The sequence below is a fragment of the Camelina sativa genome, chromosome 6 (assembly GCF_030686135.1).
Source record: "Camelina sativa cultivar CO46 ecotype springtype chromosome 6, ASM3068613v1".
Taxonomy (NCBI): domain Eukaryota; kingdom Viridiplantae; phylum Streptophyta; class Magnoliopsida; order Brassicales; family Brassicaceae; genus Camelina; species Camelina sativa.
Window position 1 is genome coordinate 922401 of NC_141885.1, and position 17604 is coordinate 940004.

The window sequence follows — 17604 nt, forward strand, 5'->3', positions numbered from 1 at the left end:
AAACTAACTATTTGAACTACTATACAAATAGTGATGAAAACAAACAAACTATAGTGCGTTTAATGTGATTGAGTGTATTAATCACAATGTCAATATATTTATGTTTAATGTCTGTGATTAAGTAAGTGGTATAATAGACACATATGTAATCTTTTTCGTGAAATTCTTTCTTTTTTGTTGTTTTCAGTGTACGTATATTTACTTTTGTCGATCTATTACTAGTACTACAGTAGTGTTTTTCTTTTTTCTTCTAGACATGTTTGTTTGTTTGTTTTTTTTTTTCTCGGAGTAGAAAACCTTTTTTTTTTTTCTTTTTAATGGGCCCAAATGTAGGCACGCTTGTGGGGCCCATTTAGAAAAGACGAAAAAAAATTGCGCCGGTATTATTCGTGGGACCCACATTCTTTATGTTTGGTCGCCTCTAAATTAAAAAAGAAATATAGTATTTATTTTCCTATAGCACTTCAAAAAGAAAACTAATTTGATATTGTTGAATATACATTAAACCACTTTATTTGCTTCAATTTTGCATGCTTAGTTGTTTTGCATGGGTCTGGGCCTTTATCTGTAAAAAGATGTGTCGGCCCAATATACATCTTATATATATAAGCACCAAGTCACTTGTGCAATTAAATTGTGACATTTGGCAATTCACAAAAAAAAAAGAAGCATATATTCAAGAACTAAAAAGATTAAACGTAAAAACAGTTAAAAGCACAAAATCTTCATTCTAAAAATTCCTAAATTTTTAGATTAGCAAAACATGCTCATCTTCAACAAGAATTAGCTCGTTTTTTATTTCTACCTTCCATTATATTTACGGAGATGGTTATTTTAAGATTATGAATCTTATCACAATTTCTAATAAAAGATGTTTAAAAAAAAAAAAAAAATTCCTAAATTTTCTCATCCAAAACTACCACGATTCTTAAAACTGTTCCCGGCTTCCTCTATTATAAAAACTCAAGTGGAACTGTAATTCATCTTTATTTCTCTCCCTTCGCATCTCTTGCACCATTTTATTCGATTCAAGGATAAACGTTTAGATTTTTTTTCTTTATCTCAATTCCATTCGCTCTATACTTACAATATATGTGATCCTCTTTGCTGGAAACAAAATGAAGATGTTATTAGATTATAGTCAAGTTCCTAACCGAATCTATCAAAAAAGGAATGGAAGATAAAGAGCTCTTATATCCCGAAGTTGCGAAGTCATGTCAAAGATAAACTTGGAATAACTCTCGGCATATTAAAGTTATTATCGTGGATGAAAAGGTACTAAAATCTGATATTTGTTTGGTTACACTGATTAATTAGTTTACATTACATGCACACCCGTATATGTCTGTGGATCATATCAAAATACACACATAGAACTATTTCAGAAAATCTTTGTAGTAGATACGTATAAATTAAAACATTAGTCAAACGGCAGTTGACTCTAAACTCATGAAATGATCTACAGGAAGGAGAGTGTTAAACACCACTTTATCATTGCTGAAATTGCTGCAGTGATATTATGGAGGTAACTTCTTCAGACCATTACTCAAAACTGTTAAATATTCAACTTATAGATCTTAGGTGTTATTGAATCAAAGTGAGTTAGAAGTTAGAACGTTGCGCTGATCAATTATTCATCGCTTGGTTATAATTCTTTAGATAATGACATTATATGTATGGATCTCAATGTTTACGTTTATTTAACAGAAAAGTGTACTTTGTTTGCAATCTAAAACGATATTGTAACTTGATATGCAGTCAAATCCTTTTTTTTTGTTAGTATCGATCGATTACATTGCTTTTAAGTATATTAATAAGTGTGTGTGTCACTTTTGTTATCGAGTTTACTAGCCACGCTAATGAAAAATCAATTATTTTATATCAAGCTATGTGCATAAAACAACTAACTTGTTCCGCTCCAACTCTACAATATGAAAAAAAATATATTTGTATGTCTTATGTATAGGTATTGTGACATTATGAGGATTCAAACTGGAAGAAGATTCAAGGAGCAATAGAGGAAGAGAAAAAAAAAACAGACACGTAGAATAAGAGAAAGAAATAGGAGGTAATCTAGAAGCTCTCATTAGTAGAAAAATGTAATTTTACAGATTATTAAAATTCTGGTTACTGTGAAGTATAAATATTAGATTATCTATTTCTTTTTTCTTTTTCACTTTTTCTTGTTTGTCTCTCAAGGAAAAAAAAAATTGATTTGTTTTTATTAAAACAAAAATGAATTCCCGTGCAATGCACGGGACTAATACTAGTTAATATATAAAGCCCATGTTTGAGATTAACATGATTAACTTTTTGCTGACCAAAAATAATTTAAACGTTTCATTCTCGGATCAATCAACAAAAACAAATCCCTATAATTTCGTGTCGTCTTCTTCTTTTTGTTCCTCTGGTGGCCTCTCTAATTTCTTTAAACTTTGAAACTTTTAAAAAGAAAATCTGATCGTCATACTCTGTTTTACACGGTTTCGTTCATGTCAAGCAAGCTTCCCTAATCATGGTACACTCAGTGTTCTTGTTTTAGATTTGACCGTTGTTATATATCTGAGTCAATATGTAATATATAATTCTCAGTCTGAATCGGAGAAGCAGATCTTCATGGAGAAGGAACTCGAACGGAAGTAAAAAGAACGAAGACAAGGTTTCACTTTTTTTTCTTTTTCTTTTCCCGCAAGAACGTAACTCAAGGACTTGTAACTGGTTTCTTTCTTCTTTATTGTGAGAACTGAAATCGATTCTCTGAAGTGATTCGAATGTGGAGGAGCTTATCACCGTTTAGAAGTTCCGAACTGAATTTGAGAGAATTTTGAGAATTTGTATTGTATTGCTTCTTTTGGAAAATGTTTTCCATCCCTTACAAAAGACTCCCCCCTTACATATTTATACCGACCGATTTATTGCCTAATTAATGCATAATTAATAGGGCACGATTTGCATATCCTAATTAATCGTCTTGAATGCGGGAATCTTTGACCAAGCCCGAGTTGCGAGCTGACCAACGCGAAGCATCTCCGCGCTCTCTTCCTACTCCGGGCCTGATGGGCCGATCAGTAATACGCTCTTGGCCCATTAGACGTGCCCGACCTAGACCCTTTGCCTATTGCCCGAGATGACAGATCGTGGGTACAACAGTTGCCCCCCAAGTCTCCCGAGCTGAGAAGTTTGGGGGACTTTTGACCTTCAAGCGATCAATTTCGGGAAACTGAATATTCCCCATATCTCCACGATTTGATCGTGGTGATGATGAGATTTGCCTTCCCGAACAAGCCTCGGGGCCCACTAGGTGGCGTGTTAGCTATAAGAGAGAGAGAAAGCGGTGCGAGACCTTTCACTTCCCCAGGCAATCATTGCTCCCGGCTCCGTGTATAAAGGTAACCTCACCCGACTTCTCCCTTCCACTTTTAATTCTCAGTTTTTCTCGTCTTTTTGCTCTGCGATTTCTCTCTTCTCCTGTTAGTTTCTTTTCTTTCGCCGGAAAGTTCTTCAACTTCCCTCCTCTTCTCACACATATTACTCGAAAGATATGTCTCCTCCGAAATCTTCATCGGGTAAAGCCGCGAAACCTTTGATTCCGGGCGTTTACGGCCTTCACCAGCCATCAATTCTCTCGGCGGAGAATATAGCCGAGATTAGAGGGTCCACTGGGATTCCGCCGGAGATCGAGATTAAGTTCCCGGAGGCTCACGAGTCCCCGGAGAGTCCTCCCCCAGGGTATTGCTGCGCGTTTGAGATATTCTTCTCTGCGTGCGGTCTGTCGTTTCCCCTCCCCGAACTCATCGTAAAGATGATGTTTGAACTGGGCTTCGCTCTCCCCCAGATGTGCCCGAACTTCGTCCGAACCGTCATGTGTCTTCAAACTCTGGGGGAAGAGTTTGACTACAAACTATCCCTGGCCGACTTTCTTCAAGTGTACACGGTGAAGACAGGTCGCACCAAGGGCACGCTCTACGTAAGTCCGCTTTCCGGACTGAAGGTCTTCAACGACCTTCCTGAGAAGGATGAGAAGTGGCGGAAGTCTTACTTTTTCTTCCCGGTCAACGAGCTCACTTTTGGCCACCTCGCAAGTTCACACATATCGAAGTGGACTTCGAAAATTGGTAGAACGGTGCTCTTAGTTAGGTGTCCTTAATATATTATTTTTCTTTCTGTTACTTACTCCTTGTCGTTCCTGTCTTATATCACTTCGAGCGCGGGTTGCTTTGCCCTATTTTCGTAGAGTTTTTCTCGCGGTTCTGCAGCCAGGGTCATATCGCCTGGGACTCATTTTCCTGTGAAAGGATTAGAGAATCCACAGCGCGGCTCAGGGGACGTTCTCTCGTTTGCTCCGACCCCATAAGCACTTCGGAGATGAATTATAGAGAGGAAAGGGCCTGCCGACTCGCTGAGAAGGAGGCGAAGTTGAACATGGCGGCAGCGCTTGCCGAGGGCAAAGCTCGCCTCCCTAAGAAGTCTGGTCCCTCTACCCCTGAGGTAGACGGGACTTCGGCACCCCCTGCTGGCCCTTCCGAGCCTCTTACGGGGGCTTCCGGGCCCCTGCCCAGTTCGCCCGAGCCTGCCATAATTGTCGTAGCGGACTCCAGTGACGAGCCGCATGAGGTTATAACTCCCTCCGTCGAGGTCAGCTCCCAGCGGGCGGACTCGTCCAAAAAGAGGAAGGAACCTGAGACTTCCTCGACTTTTCGTGAGAAGAGCCGAGCTCGGAGTGGTTCGTCAGGAGACGGGCGAAGTAAGTCCAGCTCGAAAGATAGGGTTCCTTCCTCGGAATCCGGCGATTCCTCTAGCAAGCTGCCTTCAAAAGAACGTCGTCCCTCCCCCCGAGGTAATGATAACTCGAGGTTTTTTTTTTTTTTTTGTTTTTTGGGTCTCGGGGACCGAGTAAAATAACATTTCTCGTACATTTCAGTTCCCCCTGCATCCCCAGGTGACCTGATGAGGAGCTATACTCGGCCAGGAGTTCGGGTTCCGGCGTTTGCGGACATGTCCGAGCTCAACCGTGCAAACTTCTTCTTTTTTGCGGACAAGATTGGCGAGGTTAGTGACACATACTTCCTCAGTTTTTGTTTTTCTTTACCTCCTTCGCCGTTTTTAACGAACTGCGCTTTCCCAGCTAATGATCGAGTTCAACTCCTCGGTGGCGTCTTATGAAGATCAGCTGTTTGCCTCTCCTTCATCTTCCGAGGTGAGCCTTCTCCGGGAAAAAATTGCTGACCTGGAAGCCCAAGTGAAGGAGTATGCTAGACTAGAAGCCGAAAATGCTACTACCGTGGAGAGAGCCGAACAGATCCGGGCTCGGATGAAGAAAGCCGAGGTACAGGTGCTCAACCTCGGAATTGCCAACGAAGACCTCCGAGACAAGCTAAAGAAGGCGGGGGACCTCTACTACGAGGCCGCGGAGGATGCGAAGGCGGCAAAGAATAGGTTGCACGAGATCGAGCTCCGCAACCAGCTACTCGAAGCTGGCAATAGCTGCGAGATTGAGAGGGTGCGGAGAGAAGAAAGGCAAGCAATGAGGCGAACTCTCCGTCCATTAGTCGAGGAGGTGAAATTCACTTTCGAAGAGAGGGAGAAGCTGGCCCCAGCCAAGATCCGAGCCGCCGAGATCAGGGCTAACCGGATGCTGATCGAGGAGATCTCGAGGGGAGAGATCCAAGACATGGAAGCTGAGCTCGGGCTCCTAAAAGCCGACGAGGAAGAGGCCGACGATAAAGTTTCGAAGGTAACTCTCCGTGACCTCGACCTCTCTGGATTTTCAGACCTTTTGGCGGATACGCCTGATCTTTTGTGCAGCGAACACCCTTTGAGCATTACAATCGACGAGTCCGACACTAATCTCGGGCAAATGTCGAATCAGGGGATGGACGACTTTCTGGCGAACACCAAGTCGGTAGAGGAGCTTGAAGAGATGGGACTGGCCCTTTCCGAAGCGGCATCGGACCCCGCTCCCCATACTCAGTAGTTTCTATATCGGGGTTGTTTTGGCACGGGTTGCCCCCTGTTTGTCGTATTTATTTTTAGACTTGCTTTGGAGTGTTTTGGTCGTGGTGACCACTCTGTCTTCAAAAAATTTTGTTTTTGTCATGCTAAATGCGAACTTCATATCCGCAATCTCTGTTTGAAAAGATGATACGAGCAGAAATGAACACGAAGTAAGAACTTCGGTTTAAGAGTTCGCAAAAATGACACCCCAACTTTAGTAAGGCTGAGTACGAAGTGAACACCTCGGTTTAGATTAGAATTTTGCGAAAACTAAGCTTCGACTTTAATAAGTAAAGCTGAGTACGAAGTGAGAACTTCGGTTTAGGTTAGAGTTTCGCAAAACCAAGCTCCGACTTAATGTAAAGCTGAATACGAAGTAAGAACTTCGGTTTAGACTTGCGATGTTGAACCTCGGATTTAAATGATATATGCGAAGTCGGACTTCGGCTTTTAATGATATATGCGAAGTTGGACTTCGACTTTTTTTTTATATATGCGAAGTTGGACTTCGGCTTTTTTTTTTTGAACCATTATTAATAAAAAAGTTTAAGAAAACTTTAAATTTTATTAATATGGATAGCTAGACCCGAAGTGGGCTGACTACGTACCCTTATCGGGATCAAGCTAAACGTAGTTCGATACAAAAGATTAATTGTAAAAGAGTTTAAGGTGTAAGGAATTCCAGGACCTAGGGACTGGTTTTCCCTCTGAATCCTCGAGCTGATACACCCCATTTCGCACCTCGCGTGTAATTCTGTACGGTCCTTCCCAGTTAATTCCCAACTTCCCTCCATTGAGCCCCTCGGTGTTCTCGTAGACTTTTCGGAGGACTAGGTCGCCAACTGCCAAGGGCCTGCCTCGGATTTTGGAGTTATAGTACCGAGCTACTGCGTTCTGGAAATTCTGTATCCGAACTAAGGCCTGGTCCCAACGATCATTGATTGTATCGAGAGTATCCTGTAGGAACTCCTCATTTTCCTCAGCTCGGAGTGGGTTCAGTGAGGTACGGACTCCAAGGACCTCTATGTCAGCTGGGACTACGGCATCAACTCCGTTAACCAGGGAGAAAGGTGTTTCATTAGTGGCCCGGCGAGGTGTTGTTCGAATTGCCCAAAGAACGCCTTGCAGTTCGTCTGGCCAGCGCCCTTTGCGAGAATCGAGCCGTTTCTTCAAGTTAGCAAGAATGACCTTATTCATCGCCTCGGCTTGCCCATTACCTTGCGGGTAACGAGGAGTTGATTTATTGAGTCGAATCTTCCACTTCGTGCAAAACTCTTCGAACTTCGAGGAGATGAACTGTGGACCATTGTCCGTGACGATTTCGCGGAGAACACCGTAGCGATAGATTATACTTTTCAGCACTAACTAATCCACTTCTTCACTTGTTACTTTAACATAGACCGCTGCCTCCACCCATTTGGAGAAATAATCGGTAAGAGCGAGCACGTACTGAACTTCTCTTGGTCCCCGATGCAATGGACCAATGATGTCCATAGACCACCTCATGAATGGGTAAGGTGCGGACACCGAAGACAGGAGCACGGTAGGTTGGTGGATTGACGGGGCGTGCTTTTGGCACTTCTCACAAGCTCGAGAATAATTTTTGCAGTCCGTGACCATAGTAGGCCAGAAGTAGCCTTGCCTTTTGATTTTGAAAGCCAGAGTCCGACCTCCGGAGTGATTCCCATTGGGACCGTCATGACCAGCTCGCATTAGCATCGCAGACTCTTTACCGGCAACACATGTTAGATAAGGACCAGCTACACTTCGGCGTAAGAGTATTCCGTTGTAGACACAATACCGTGCACTGACAATCTTGAGTCTCCTGGCCGTCCATTTGTCGGCTGGGAGTTCCCCTTTTTGCAAGTAAGCCCAGATCGGGCACCGCCAATCGCCTGCCCCCCAGCTGTTAGAATTCGCACTGCTCGAAATAGTATGTGGGATAAGAGCTTGATTGTCAACTGATGAGCTCGACGATCCCGGAGTTTGGCTCGCGTCTAGCACGGCCAGAGGTGGGTGAACTTCCATCGGAGTAGGCATAGCGGGGGCTGGATCCTCCGATGGCAAATAGTCCGCAGTCGCCTCGCGAGCTGCCTCCTTAGCAGCCAACTGTTTTTGCGTTGCTCGGGTGACGACATTTGAGCTCTCTAGTCGGATGCTTGGAAACTGGATGACTTCGACGGGGATAATCCTATTCATCGCAGGATCCGAAGCGTCCGCAGCGGCGTTTTCACTTCGCGGGATCTTAGTGATTTTAAAATTCTCGAACTTAGCGACTAACTCTCGAGCTGCGAATCGCAAAAAGCTCGGAGTCGTCGGACGTCAATCCCTACTGCGAGGCGTAAACCAGCAAGGAAGGATTCATACTCGGCTTCGTTGTTTGACGCGCTGAAAGCCAAGCGAAATGACTGCTCGATTATTTCGCCAGTAGGAGAAGTGAGGCGGACCCCAATTCCTGCTCCCGATTTGGAAGAAGCGCCATCAACATACAACGTCCATGGGACTTCAACATTGTCGCTAACCGAAGAGGCTAGTGGGAGTTCGATCAAAAAATCGGCCAGCACTTGCGCCTTAGCACAGGTTCGAGTCCGGAACTCGATGTCGTATTCACTCAACTCGACAGACCATTTAGCTAGTCTCCCGGACTGGCTTGGACTATGTAATACCGTCCAAAGTGGTTGCGTCATTAGGATTATGATTGTATGGGAATGGAAGTAAGGTCGCAGCTTTCTTGCCGAAGTGACTACTGCTAAGGCCAATTTCTCCATCGTAGGGTACCTGGACTTTGCCCCAGTAAATGACTTACTGACATAGAAAATTGGTCGATGCTCCCCCCTTTCCTCCCGAACCAAGACTCCGCTGACTGCACTGTCCGAGACAGCTACGTAAAGAAAGAGTGGCTCACCGAACTCGGGCTTAGCCAAGACCGGCGGTTCAGACAGATAGGCTTTGAGCTGAGCGAACGCCTCTTCGCACTTCGCATCCCATAAGAAGTTTTTTCCCCCTTTTCGCAACAGCTGGTAGAACGGGAGGCATTTGTCCGTAGATCGAGAGATGAAGCGGTTGAGAGCGGCGATCCATCAATTAAGGCGTTGCACTTCGCGTAAAGTCCTAGGAGAACTTATAGACAAGAAAGCATTAATCTGCCTCGGATTCGCTTCGATTCCTCTTTCTGTGACGATATACCCCAAAAACTCCCCTGATGGGACTGCAAAAGTGCATTTCGTGGGGTTAAGCTTCATCTCGAACTGATTCAGGATGTCGAAGCAAACTTTCAGATCCGCAAGATGCGAGCTAGCTTCCATTGATTTTACCAGCATGTCATCGATGTAGACTTCCATGGTCTTTCCGAGCTGGTGTTCGAACATACGGTTTACCAGCCTCTGGTAAGTTGCTCCCGCATTCTTTAACCCAAAAGACATCACCTTGTAACAATAAATCCCGCGGTCCGTAATGAATGCAGTCTTCTCCTGGTCATCCGGGTTCATAAGAATTTGGTTGTAGCCGGAGAAGGCATCCATGAAAGACATCAGCTCGTGACCCGAAATGGACTCGACTAGCCTGTCGATTTGCGGAAGTGGAAAGCTATCCTTGGGGCATGCCTTGTTCAGGTCGGTGAAATCAACGCAAACTCGTGATTTTCCATTCTTCTTTTTGACTACCACCGTGTTTGCGAGCCATTCAGGATACTTCAAGTCGCGTATCTGTCCCGCCTTCAGTAGGCGTTCCACCTCTTTGTTGACGATTCCAGCTCGCTCAGGACCCAGCTTCCTTCGCTTCTGCTTTACAGGTCGGAACGTCGTGTCCACATTCAGTTCGTGGGAGATAACTTCTGGACTGATACCGGGCATCTCGTCTACGGACCACGCGAAGGTGGCCATATTTTCTTTTAGGAAGGTTATCAGACTGGCGCGGAGCTCGCTATCCAATCCCACTCCGATCTTTATTTCCTGATCCGGAAACTTATCATTGCTGAAAATGGACTCAGTGAGGTCACCTTTTAGCTGCTTCCGAACTGGATTCTACGGGACCTCGAGCTGTGGTTTCTATTGAACCAGGAGCTTGTGACTTGCGAGATAGCAGCTCGTTGTCGTCCTTTGGCTTCCTAGAATCTCCCGGACTCCTTGCGGGGTCGGAAATTTGACGCACTGATGGTACGTCGAGGCCACTGCCTTCAACTGGTAGAGCCAGAGAGTTCCCAAAATAACGTTATAGGCCGCAGGTCGGTCGAAAACTGTGAACTCCACCATTTTAACCACTCCTTGAGTGGACACCGGTAGTGTGATCGTGCCCAAGGACATTGACGTCTCGCTAGTGAACGAGACCAAAGGTGAGGGCGGTCCTACGATGTGTTCTTTCCCAATACCCATTCTAGAGAGCGTCTCGAGGAAAATCAAGTCTAACGAACTCCCAGTGTCAATTAGGATTCGGCAGACTTCGTGGTTCACCACGTCAAGTGAAATGATGAGTGCATCATCGTGCGGAGTGTCCAGCTCCTCAGTTTCCTTCTCGGAGAAAGAAACTTTAGGTAGATCGCTTGCTGCGACCTTAGCTCGCTTCGGCTGGGGGCTGGTGAGCTTCCGCTGATGGTCTTTGATCGTAGTGATGGAGTTCCGAAAGAGGCGCGATCCCCCCATTATCACGTCGATTCTTTTCTTGGGGGTTTCATTGCCATCGGACTGCTTCGGTTTCTTTAAAGGTGGAGCATCTTCGTCCACCTCGGGAGTCGCTTTCTGCTCCAACTCCTCGATTGTTACATTTGGCATTTCTCCCGCCACATACTTTTCTGCGAGGAGGTGCATCAGCTTCTTGCAGTCACGAGTGGAATGACTGTTGGTTTTGTGGAGCTCGCAGTACGTGTCCTCATCTCGGACCCACTTGTTACTCGGGAGTACACCACTCTTGGAGCGCGGTGAGAATGGAGGTTTGGACGGTAAATTCTTTGGAGAATTCTTTTTAGGAGATTGAGTGACTGCGAACGTGCTTGGCCCGGACTTCGGAGTCGTAGGCGGAGTCTTTTTGGCGAGCGCTTCGAACTGTGGTTTTCCTATAGGCGGAGCGTTTTGTTTCTGCGCAGCGGCGATTTTGTCTTCCTTTGCGACTATCCAGTTCGATGCTCGGTGTAACGCATCCTGAATGGTTGGGAACCGATTCACGGACAACTCTTCGCGGAAGCGAGATTCGTGCCAGAGGCCGTTCTTAAGCGCGGCCAGGGCTGTGGAGTCCGAGAGTCCTGGAATCTTGACCTGGATCTCCTTGAACTTTGTTATGTAAGACCGGAGAGACTCTCCAGCCTTTTGGCTTAAGTTCCAAAGCTGAGCATCTGTCACCGCGGTTTCGATTAAGCTAGAATACTGCTTGACGAACGAGGTTGACAGCTCAATGAAATTTGTTATTGAGCCGGCTGCTAAAGACGCGAACCAAAGTAGTACCGGTCCACAAAACGTTTCTGCGAACAGCTTGCAGTACCCAGCGTCTGCTTCGTGAGGCTCGAGGTCCACCCGGCTAGCTGTCAACAAGAAAGTCTTGAGATGATTGGTCGGATCCCCTTTTCCTTCGTAGCTCGAGAACTTAATTTTGCCAGTATCTTTGATGCGGACTCGGGCTATTTGATCGGAAAAAGGAGTTCGCCTCGACTCCTCGATCACTCGAAAGATATCCGGAGCTGAAGTGGTTGCACTGTGCATCACATACCGCATGTCCCGGATTTCGCTCTGCATGCGGAAGATCTCGGGATTGGTAACATACCCCGGAGTCGAAGTGTTTCCATCCACAGGGAGAGGAAGACGGACTGGGACCTCGGAAGATCTGGCGACACCGGGCTGAACCGGAGTGTGGCCATCGCCAACCAGCGGTGGCGCTGTTTGTGTGTTGACTTGAGGTGGGAATGAATCTCCCGGAGTGACATTTGTTGCTGCCACCTGCGAGGTGGAAGGTGGAGTAACACCGGAAAAATCCAAAGCACGTCGACGTGGGTTTTGGTCGGAGAACAGGAGATCAACCCGATCGGCGTACGCGCGGTGGGAGGCTGAGAGGTCAGATACGGACGTCGTGACTTCCTCCAAACGGGTGGAGACCTGACCCTCCAAGCTGTCAAAACGTTCGGTAAGAGCGGCGGAGGCGGCTTGCTGACGATCGGACTTCTCAGACAAGTCCTGCAAGAGCTTCTGGATCACCTCCAGGGATGCCTGATTGGGAGAGTCGGTTGCCATAGCGGTGGTTGTGTGTAGTGGATTTGTATATAAAGTCGGAACTAATGAGAGTCAGGCGATAACTACCCTCCTTCTAGCGCCAAATGTGAGAACTGAAATCGATTCTCTCTTTCCGAAGTGATTCGAATGTGGAGGAGCTTATCACCGTTTAGAAGTTCCGAACTGAATTTGAGAGAATTTTGAGAATTTGTATTGTATTGCTTCTTTTGGAAAATGTTTTCCATCCCTTACAAAAGACTCCCCCCTTACATATTTATACCGACCGATTTATTGCCTAATTAATGCATAATTAATAGGGCACGATTTGCGTATCCTAATTAATCGTCTTGAATGCGGGAATCTTTGACCAAGCCCGAGCTGCGAGCTGACCAACGCGAAGCATCTCCGCGCTCTCTTCCTTTCTCCGGGCCTGATGGGCCGATCAGTAATACGCTCTTGGCCCATTAGACGTGCCCGGCCTAGGCCCTTTGTCTATTGCCCAAGATGACAGATCGTGGGTACAACATTTATTACGTATATATAGACAAGTACTGTATCTATCTTATACAGATTATTGTTGTTGATAGGCAAAATAAGAACAAGGTGGAACCAGATCTTGTAAAAAGACTATGAGGTTTGATTCAGAAGAGAGTCCTATAGGTATAATGTACGTATGTTTCAAATCTTCAATCAGCTACACGACTATCGGTGTAGAGAGGAAAACACTTACCTGAAGGGCAAAACTGTTAATTCTGCCGAGATAATATATAGGATATGATGTTTAATTGGGATTGCAGCCTATGATCATTTTGGTTGCTATATATTTATTGAACAACTTGCTTCTTATATATGTCTCTGCATCTGTAGGTTACTCTTATTGAGATCAAAGAAAGGACAGTACTGTTAGAAGCATATATGTGTCAAGATTACTTTGTTCTCCTCTTGTAGATTACTCCCGCTCATGACAACGAAGATTTTTATGTTGGAAAGCGCCAAAATCTGGAATTTATAAAACCTATTCACTGATGATGGAAAGATCAATACGAAAGGCGGGACTGAGTTCGCAGGGATGTACGCTTTACAGCCCGTGAAGCTGTTGTTGAAGCTCTGAAGAAGAAGGTAATCACTTCTGTATCTTTGTGTAACGTTAACATATCTGATTGCTATAGTTTAATGACTGTTAACAATATTGCTTGTAATTTGTCTTATATATCGATCCAGGGTCTGTACAGAGGTGCCAAAAACAACGAAATGAAACTTGGACGTCGTTTTTTTATTTATTAAGTTACTAAAAAAATAAAAGATATCCATCGGTATAACTGATGGGAATGCTCCGAGGGAACAAAGATGACAAGTGATCCGACAAAGTGTGAAGGCAACAAGATTCCGTTAACGAGAACCTCAACGTTTATCACGAAGTGGATGAAGCCATTAATGCAGAAGCGAAAATGAAAATATAAGAAAAAAAGATTGATGAATTAGAGAAGTAAGTTTTCAACCCATAAGAACATAGTCCGATCATTTTTCTTGTTCAAACACACTACTCTGTTTTGTTTTTGATCAGAAAAAACGAAGAAGTTGATCAGCGGGAGTGTGTATGAAGAGAACGTCCCTGCGAACATAAAGGAATAGAACATGACTATAATAAGCTCGCCAAGATTCTTCAAGCACTCGACTTTTTCAACAATCTTGATATAGACCCTTCAAAGGATAACTGAAACACAAGTGTGTGATAACTGATAACTGAAACACAAGTGTGTGATGAATTAGGATTAAGCTATCATATACATAAAATAGAAAAATTATTTCATTAATTTATTTAGTTCAATTCAAATACATAATCAATCACCATTCATCAGCAAATATCAAATCACAAAACTTATTAAAACCAAAAAATAATCCAAGCAGCATGAAAAATAAAAGAAGGTCCAAATTAAATGGATCTTGGGACAAAAACAAATAATAGTATTAGTTTACAATAATAATCTGATCAGCAAATGGTGTTCTTGCTTGTCTTCTTCGTCTCCAACAGCTTTTTCCAATAGGACGTGACTTCTCTCTGCATCTCCTCTGGCGTCTTCTTACCATTTCCGTTAGCCATTTTCGCGTGAACTCTGGCCGGAAGCGTATCTAGCTCGTGGAGAACCTTCTCGAAATCGGCGACGAGTCTCTCGGCTAAGGTTCGAGAGAAATCTTCTCGGATCACAACTCGGAGCACGGTGACATGCTGCGCGTCCGCGGGCATCGTGTATGCCGGAACGATCCAGCCGAAGCGGCGGAGCGTTTCGGCCACCTCGAACTCATTGTGGCGGCTACTGTCTTTGAGAGAAAACGCCACTAACGGAACACCGTTATCTTTGGATACGATTTTGAAACGTCCCGTTTTCTCCAATCCTTGTCTTAGCACCATCATGTTTTCCCGACAATTATCCATCACATTGCGATATCCCTAAACCAAACACACTCACAACGTTTAGTTCGAATAGTACTTTTGAATTTTCTAAGTCAAAGAAGCATAGTAACAACTTGAATATAGTACGTGCATGATGTTTATTGAGTCATTGTTTAATTACCTCGAATCCAAGACGAATGAGCTGGTAGTACTGAGCAATCACTTGACTTGAACCTGCATGGTTTATACAAGCATTTATTAAAATCTTTAATCTATAAGAATTATATAACTCTATCCAAAATTATATATATATATATATATATATATTTATGGTAATGTGTACCTTTGGAGAAGTTGAGTGTGAAGGTGGGTTGATCAGCGCCAAGATAATTGATATGGAAGATAAGTTCATCAGGCAAATCGGTTTTGGTTCTCCATACAACCCAACCGATACCGGCGTAAACCAAACCATATTTGTGACCACTCACATTAATGCTTTTAACCAACGGTAGCCGGAAATCCCACTCCAGCTCCGGGTACAAGAACGGTGCAATAAACCCACCACTTGCTGCGTCCACGTGGATTGGCGTGTCCCATCTACAAATTAAGTAATTAAAAAAAAAATGTTAGACCGGACTCTGACCGGTTACAGTTTGATAATTAGCTTGTTTATCGATTGGTTTACTTACCCGGTTTGCTTGTTTTTCTCAACAAGGAGGTCGTTGAGGAGCTTTACGTCTTCGAATTCACCGGTTAGGGTCGAACCGAGGATGGCTGCAACACAGATTGTGTTTTCGTCTACCATTTCGACCGCCTTTTCAGGGTCCATCACGTAATAGTCCTCTCTCAGATGCACTTCCTTAAGCTCCACTTCGAAATACCTTGCGAATTTCTCCCAGCAAACCTGTATTGAACCAGAACTTGATTCAAACCGGATAAACTTCTAAATCGGATTGATATCTTCAATTTTGTTTTGGTTTACCTGGACATTGGCTCCGGTGACAATATTGGGCTTATCATAAGGAAGCCCTTGGGCCTTACGCTTATTCTGCCACTGTCTCTTAAAAGCCAAACCGGCCAACATAATCGCCTCAGACGATCCCACGGTTCCGACACCAACGGCTGCTTCACCGTCACCGAGCGGCGCGTTGAAGAGACGCGCGATCATGTTGACACATCGGTTCTGAAGCTCAGTGGTGACAGGGTACTCGTCCATGTCGACGTAGTTCTTGTTGATGGACTCCATCATGAGCTTGTCACACTCTGGCTCCATCCATGTGGTCACAAAGGAAGCTAGGTTCAGCCTCGGGTTACCGTCGAGCATTAGCTCGTCGTTAATGATTTGGTACGCTGCTTCCTTTGGGATTGAGTTCTCAGGCATCTCAAATCTGATGTGCGACCATACATTAAGTTAAAACTACGAAAATACCCCTTAATAGTATAACCAAACCCGCAAAATATCGTAACCAGGTTATATGTAACAATATTGTAACATGAAAACATCAGACAAAAAAAAAAAAAAAAAAAAAAGATTGTGTTGCAACTTGTTACCGTGGAAGAGAGTTGCGGACGTAACGAGAAGCAAAAGTTGAGTGGATTGAGACATCCGATTCCGAAGCTGTCTTAGACAAAACCATCTTCGTTGAATTCACTCGAATGTTTAGAACTTTGATTTTTGGGTTTGAAATGAACAAGAGGCAGAAGTAATGTTTTTGTTTGTAGTTGAAGAATATGTTGTGTGGAATTAGAAGAAGAGGAGCAAATGTTATTTATAGTAGTAACATAGAATGGTTTGGCTTTGTTTCGTGTTTGCAACGTGAAAGGAAGCATCGCTAGTCTTTGTTTATGTGCTCCTTTTTCTAACGTTTTCCTACCAAATGACTTTTCCTTATTATAATAGTAAGACCAATGAATTAAGGATCATTCATAATTTTAACAATTACTAATTTAAATATATATATATTTTTTTTCTCTTGACAATTTTTTTGTCTTATAGCAATTAATAATTTTAAAATACAAAACTTTTACAAAACATATACAGTTTTATATCGTCAACATTTTTGTATTGGAATTTTAGTAGTTATATAGAATTATCGTAATTAAATGAGCTATCTTCACAACTTTTGCGATGAGTTTGTAAACATAGCCCTTGGTTTTTGGTACTATGAGTGAAAAATACACGTTATTTGATCAATTTTGTTTTTTTAGTTATGTGAATATTACAAACGCGTCAAATGTGAATAAATACCAGTTTTACATAGTTTTCGTGTGATTCTTTATTGTTTAGACCGTAAATAAGTTAGAAGCCAAATTCGAAATTTATATTGGTATCAATACTAAAGGACATTGACTGTTTGTTGTAAGATCCATTAATATTTTGTTGTTAGATATCGTATTATAATTAATTATTATATCCCATCTCCTTTTTTATTTAGTCAACAATTATTACCAATATCTCTAAAGTATAAAAATTCAAATAAACATCAAACCCATAGATTGACCTAAACAAATAAAGTTAGGGGATGCATCAAACCTCCCACATGTGTAGACTAGCCCTAGCTTGGGTTAATTATGTTGAATGCTACTAGATTATCTTTTATCATATAGATTTCCCCTTTCCTATGAAAATAATATATTGTACCTTTTTTTTAACAAACATGCAATCGTCTTTTGTGAATATATCTATCTCTTTTTGACAACAAATCTCTCTTTTTATTTTTTGGGCCAACATTGAAAGAATTGTACATATGATATGATCTATCATGCATGGGGATGTATACGTGTATTAGTTTTGTTAATTACGTACTAGTTACTACAATAGTTTTGTTATCAATTTTATTATCTCGTGCAATTGATTAATGAGAAAATAATAAAATTTGTGAATGGTAGTCACTAATCATACGTAATTAAAAGGGAGTGAATGGGACATAACACTGGTATATGAAGAAAAAGGAATGATAAAAGTCGAACCCATCAGACATCAGTCACTCTCAAATCAAACGCGCTGGTCAATGGGAACCGGCTAAT

The 17604-nt window shown here is 43.2% G+C and overlaps 4 protein-coding genes and 1 long non-coding RNA gene across 5 annotated transcripts; 1 reads left to right on the top strand and 4 right to left on the bottom strand.

The window, feature by feature from the left end:
• The first annotated feature begins 888 nt into the window (after positions 1-888).
• Positions 889-2300, top strand: LOC104789969 (uncharacterized). Its single transcript, XR_768576.2, has 3 exons — positions 889-1275; positions 1466-1525; positions 1967-2300. It is a non-coding gene; the product is annotated as an uncharacterized LOC104789969 (long non-coding RNA).
• A 4342-nt stretch (positions 2301-6642) lies between these two features.
• LOC147942097 (uncharacterized) lies at positions 6643-7191 on the bottom strand. Its single transcript, XM_087455521.1, has one exon. It carries the CDS (start codon positions 7189-7191, stop codon positions 6643-6645), a length of 549 nt encoding a protein of 182 aa, XP_087311647.1.
• A 1079-nt stretch (positions 7192-8270) lies between these two features.
• On the bottom strand, positions 8271-8762 carry LOC147942098 (uncharacterized). Its single transcript, XM_087455522.1, has one exon. The coding sequence runs from the start codon at positions 8760-8762 to the stop codon at positions 8271-8273; it is 492 nt and encodes a 163-aa protein (XP_087311648.1).
• Positions 8763-10040: 1278 nt separating this feature from the next.
• LOC109133256 (uncharacterized) lies at positions 10041-12206 on the bottom strand. Its single transcript, XM_087455523.1, has one exon. The coding sequence runs from the start codon at positions 12204-12206 to the stop codon at positions 10041-10043; it is 2166 nt and encodes a 721-aa protein (XP_087311649.1).
• Positions 12207-13979: 1773 nt separating this feature from the next.
• On the bottom strand, positions 13980-16384 carry LOC104789970 (glutamate decarboxylase 4). The gene is made up of 6 exons (XM_010515653.2): positions 16129-16384; positions 15560-15965; positions 15267-15481; positions 14921-15174; positions 14759-14811; positions 13980-14634 (listed from the first exon to the last, which is right to left on the bottom strand). The coding sequence occupies exons 1-6, from the start codon at positions 16212-16214 to the stop codon at positions 14176-14178; spliced, it is 1473 nt and encodes a 490-aa protein (XP_010513955.1). The 5' UTR covers positions 16215-16384; the 3' UTR covers positions 13980-14175.
• Between the last annotated feature and the right edge of the window lie 1220 nt (positions 16385-17604).

Excerpts from the sequence above, each read along its gene's own strand:
- LOC147942097 (XM_087455521.1), bottom strand. The coding sequence starts at position 7,191 with ATGAATAAGGTCATTCTTGCTAACTTGAAGAAACGGCTCGATTCTCGC.
- LOC147942098 (XM_087455522.1), bottom strand. The coding sequence starts at position 8,762 with ATGGAGAAATTGGCCTTAGCAGTAGTCACTTCGGCAAGAAAGCTGCGA.
- LOC109133256 (XM_087455523.1), bottom strand. The coding sequence starts at position 12,206 with ATGGCAACCGACTCTCCCAATCAGGCATCCCTGGAGGTGATCCAGAAG.
- LOC104789970 (XM_010515653.2), bottom strand. The coding sequence starts at position 16,214 with ATGGTTTTGTCTAAGACAGCTTCGGAATCGGATGTCTCAATCCACTCA. Across the intron at positions 15,966-16,128 it reads GTCCGCAACTCTCTTCCACG|ATTTGAGATGCCTGAGAACT; the intron begins GTAACAAGTTGC and ends GTCGCACATCAG. Across the intron at positions 15,482-15,559 it reads TCACCGGAGCCAATGTCCAG|GTTTGCTGGGAGAAATTCGC; the intron begins GTAAACCAAAAC and ends GGTTCAATACAG.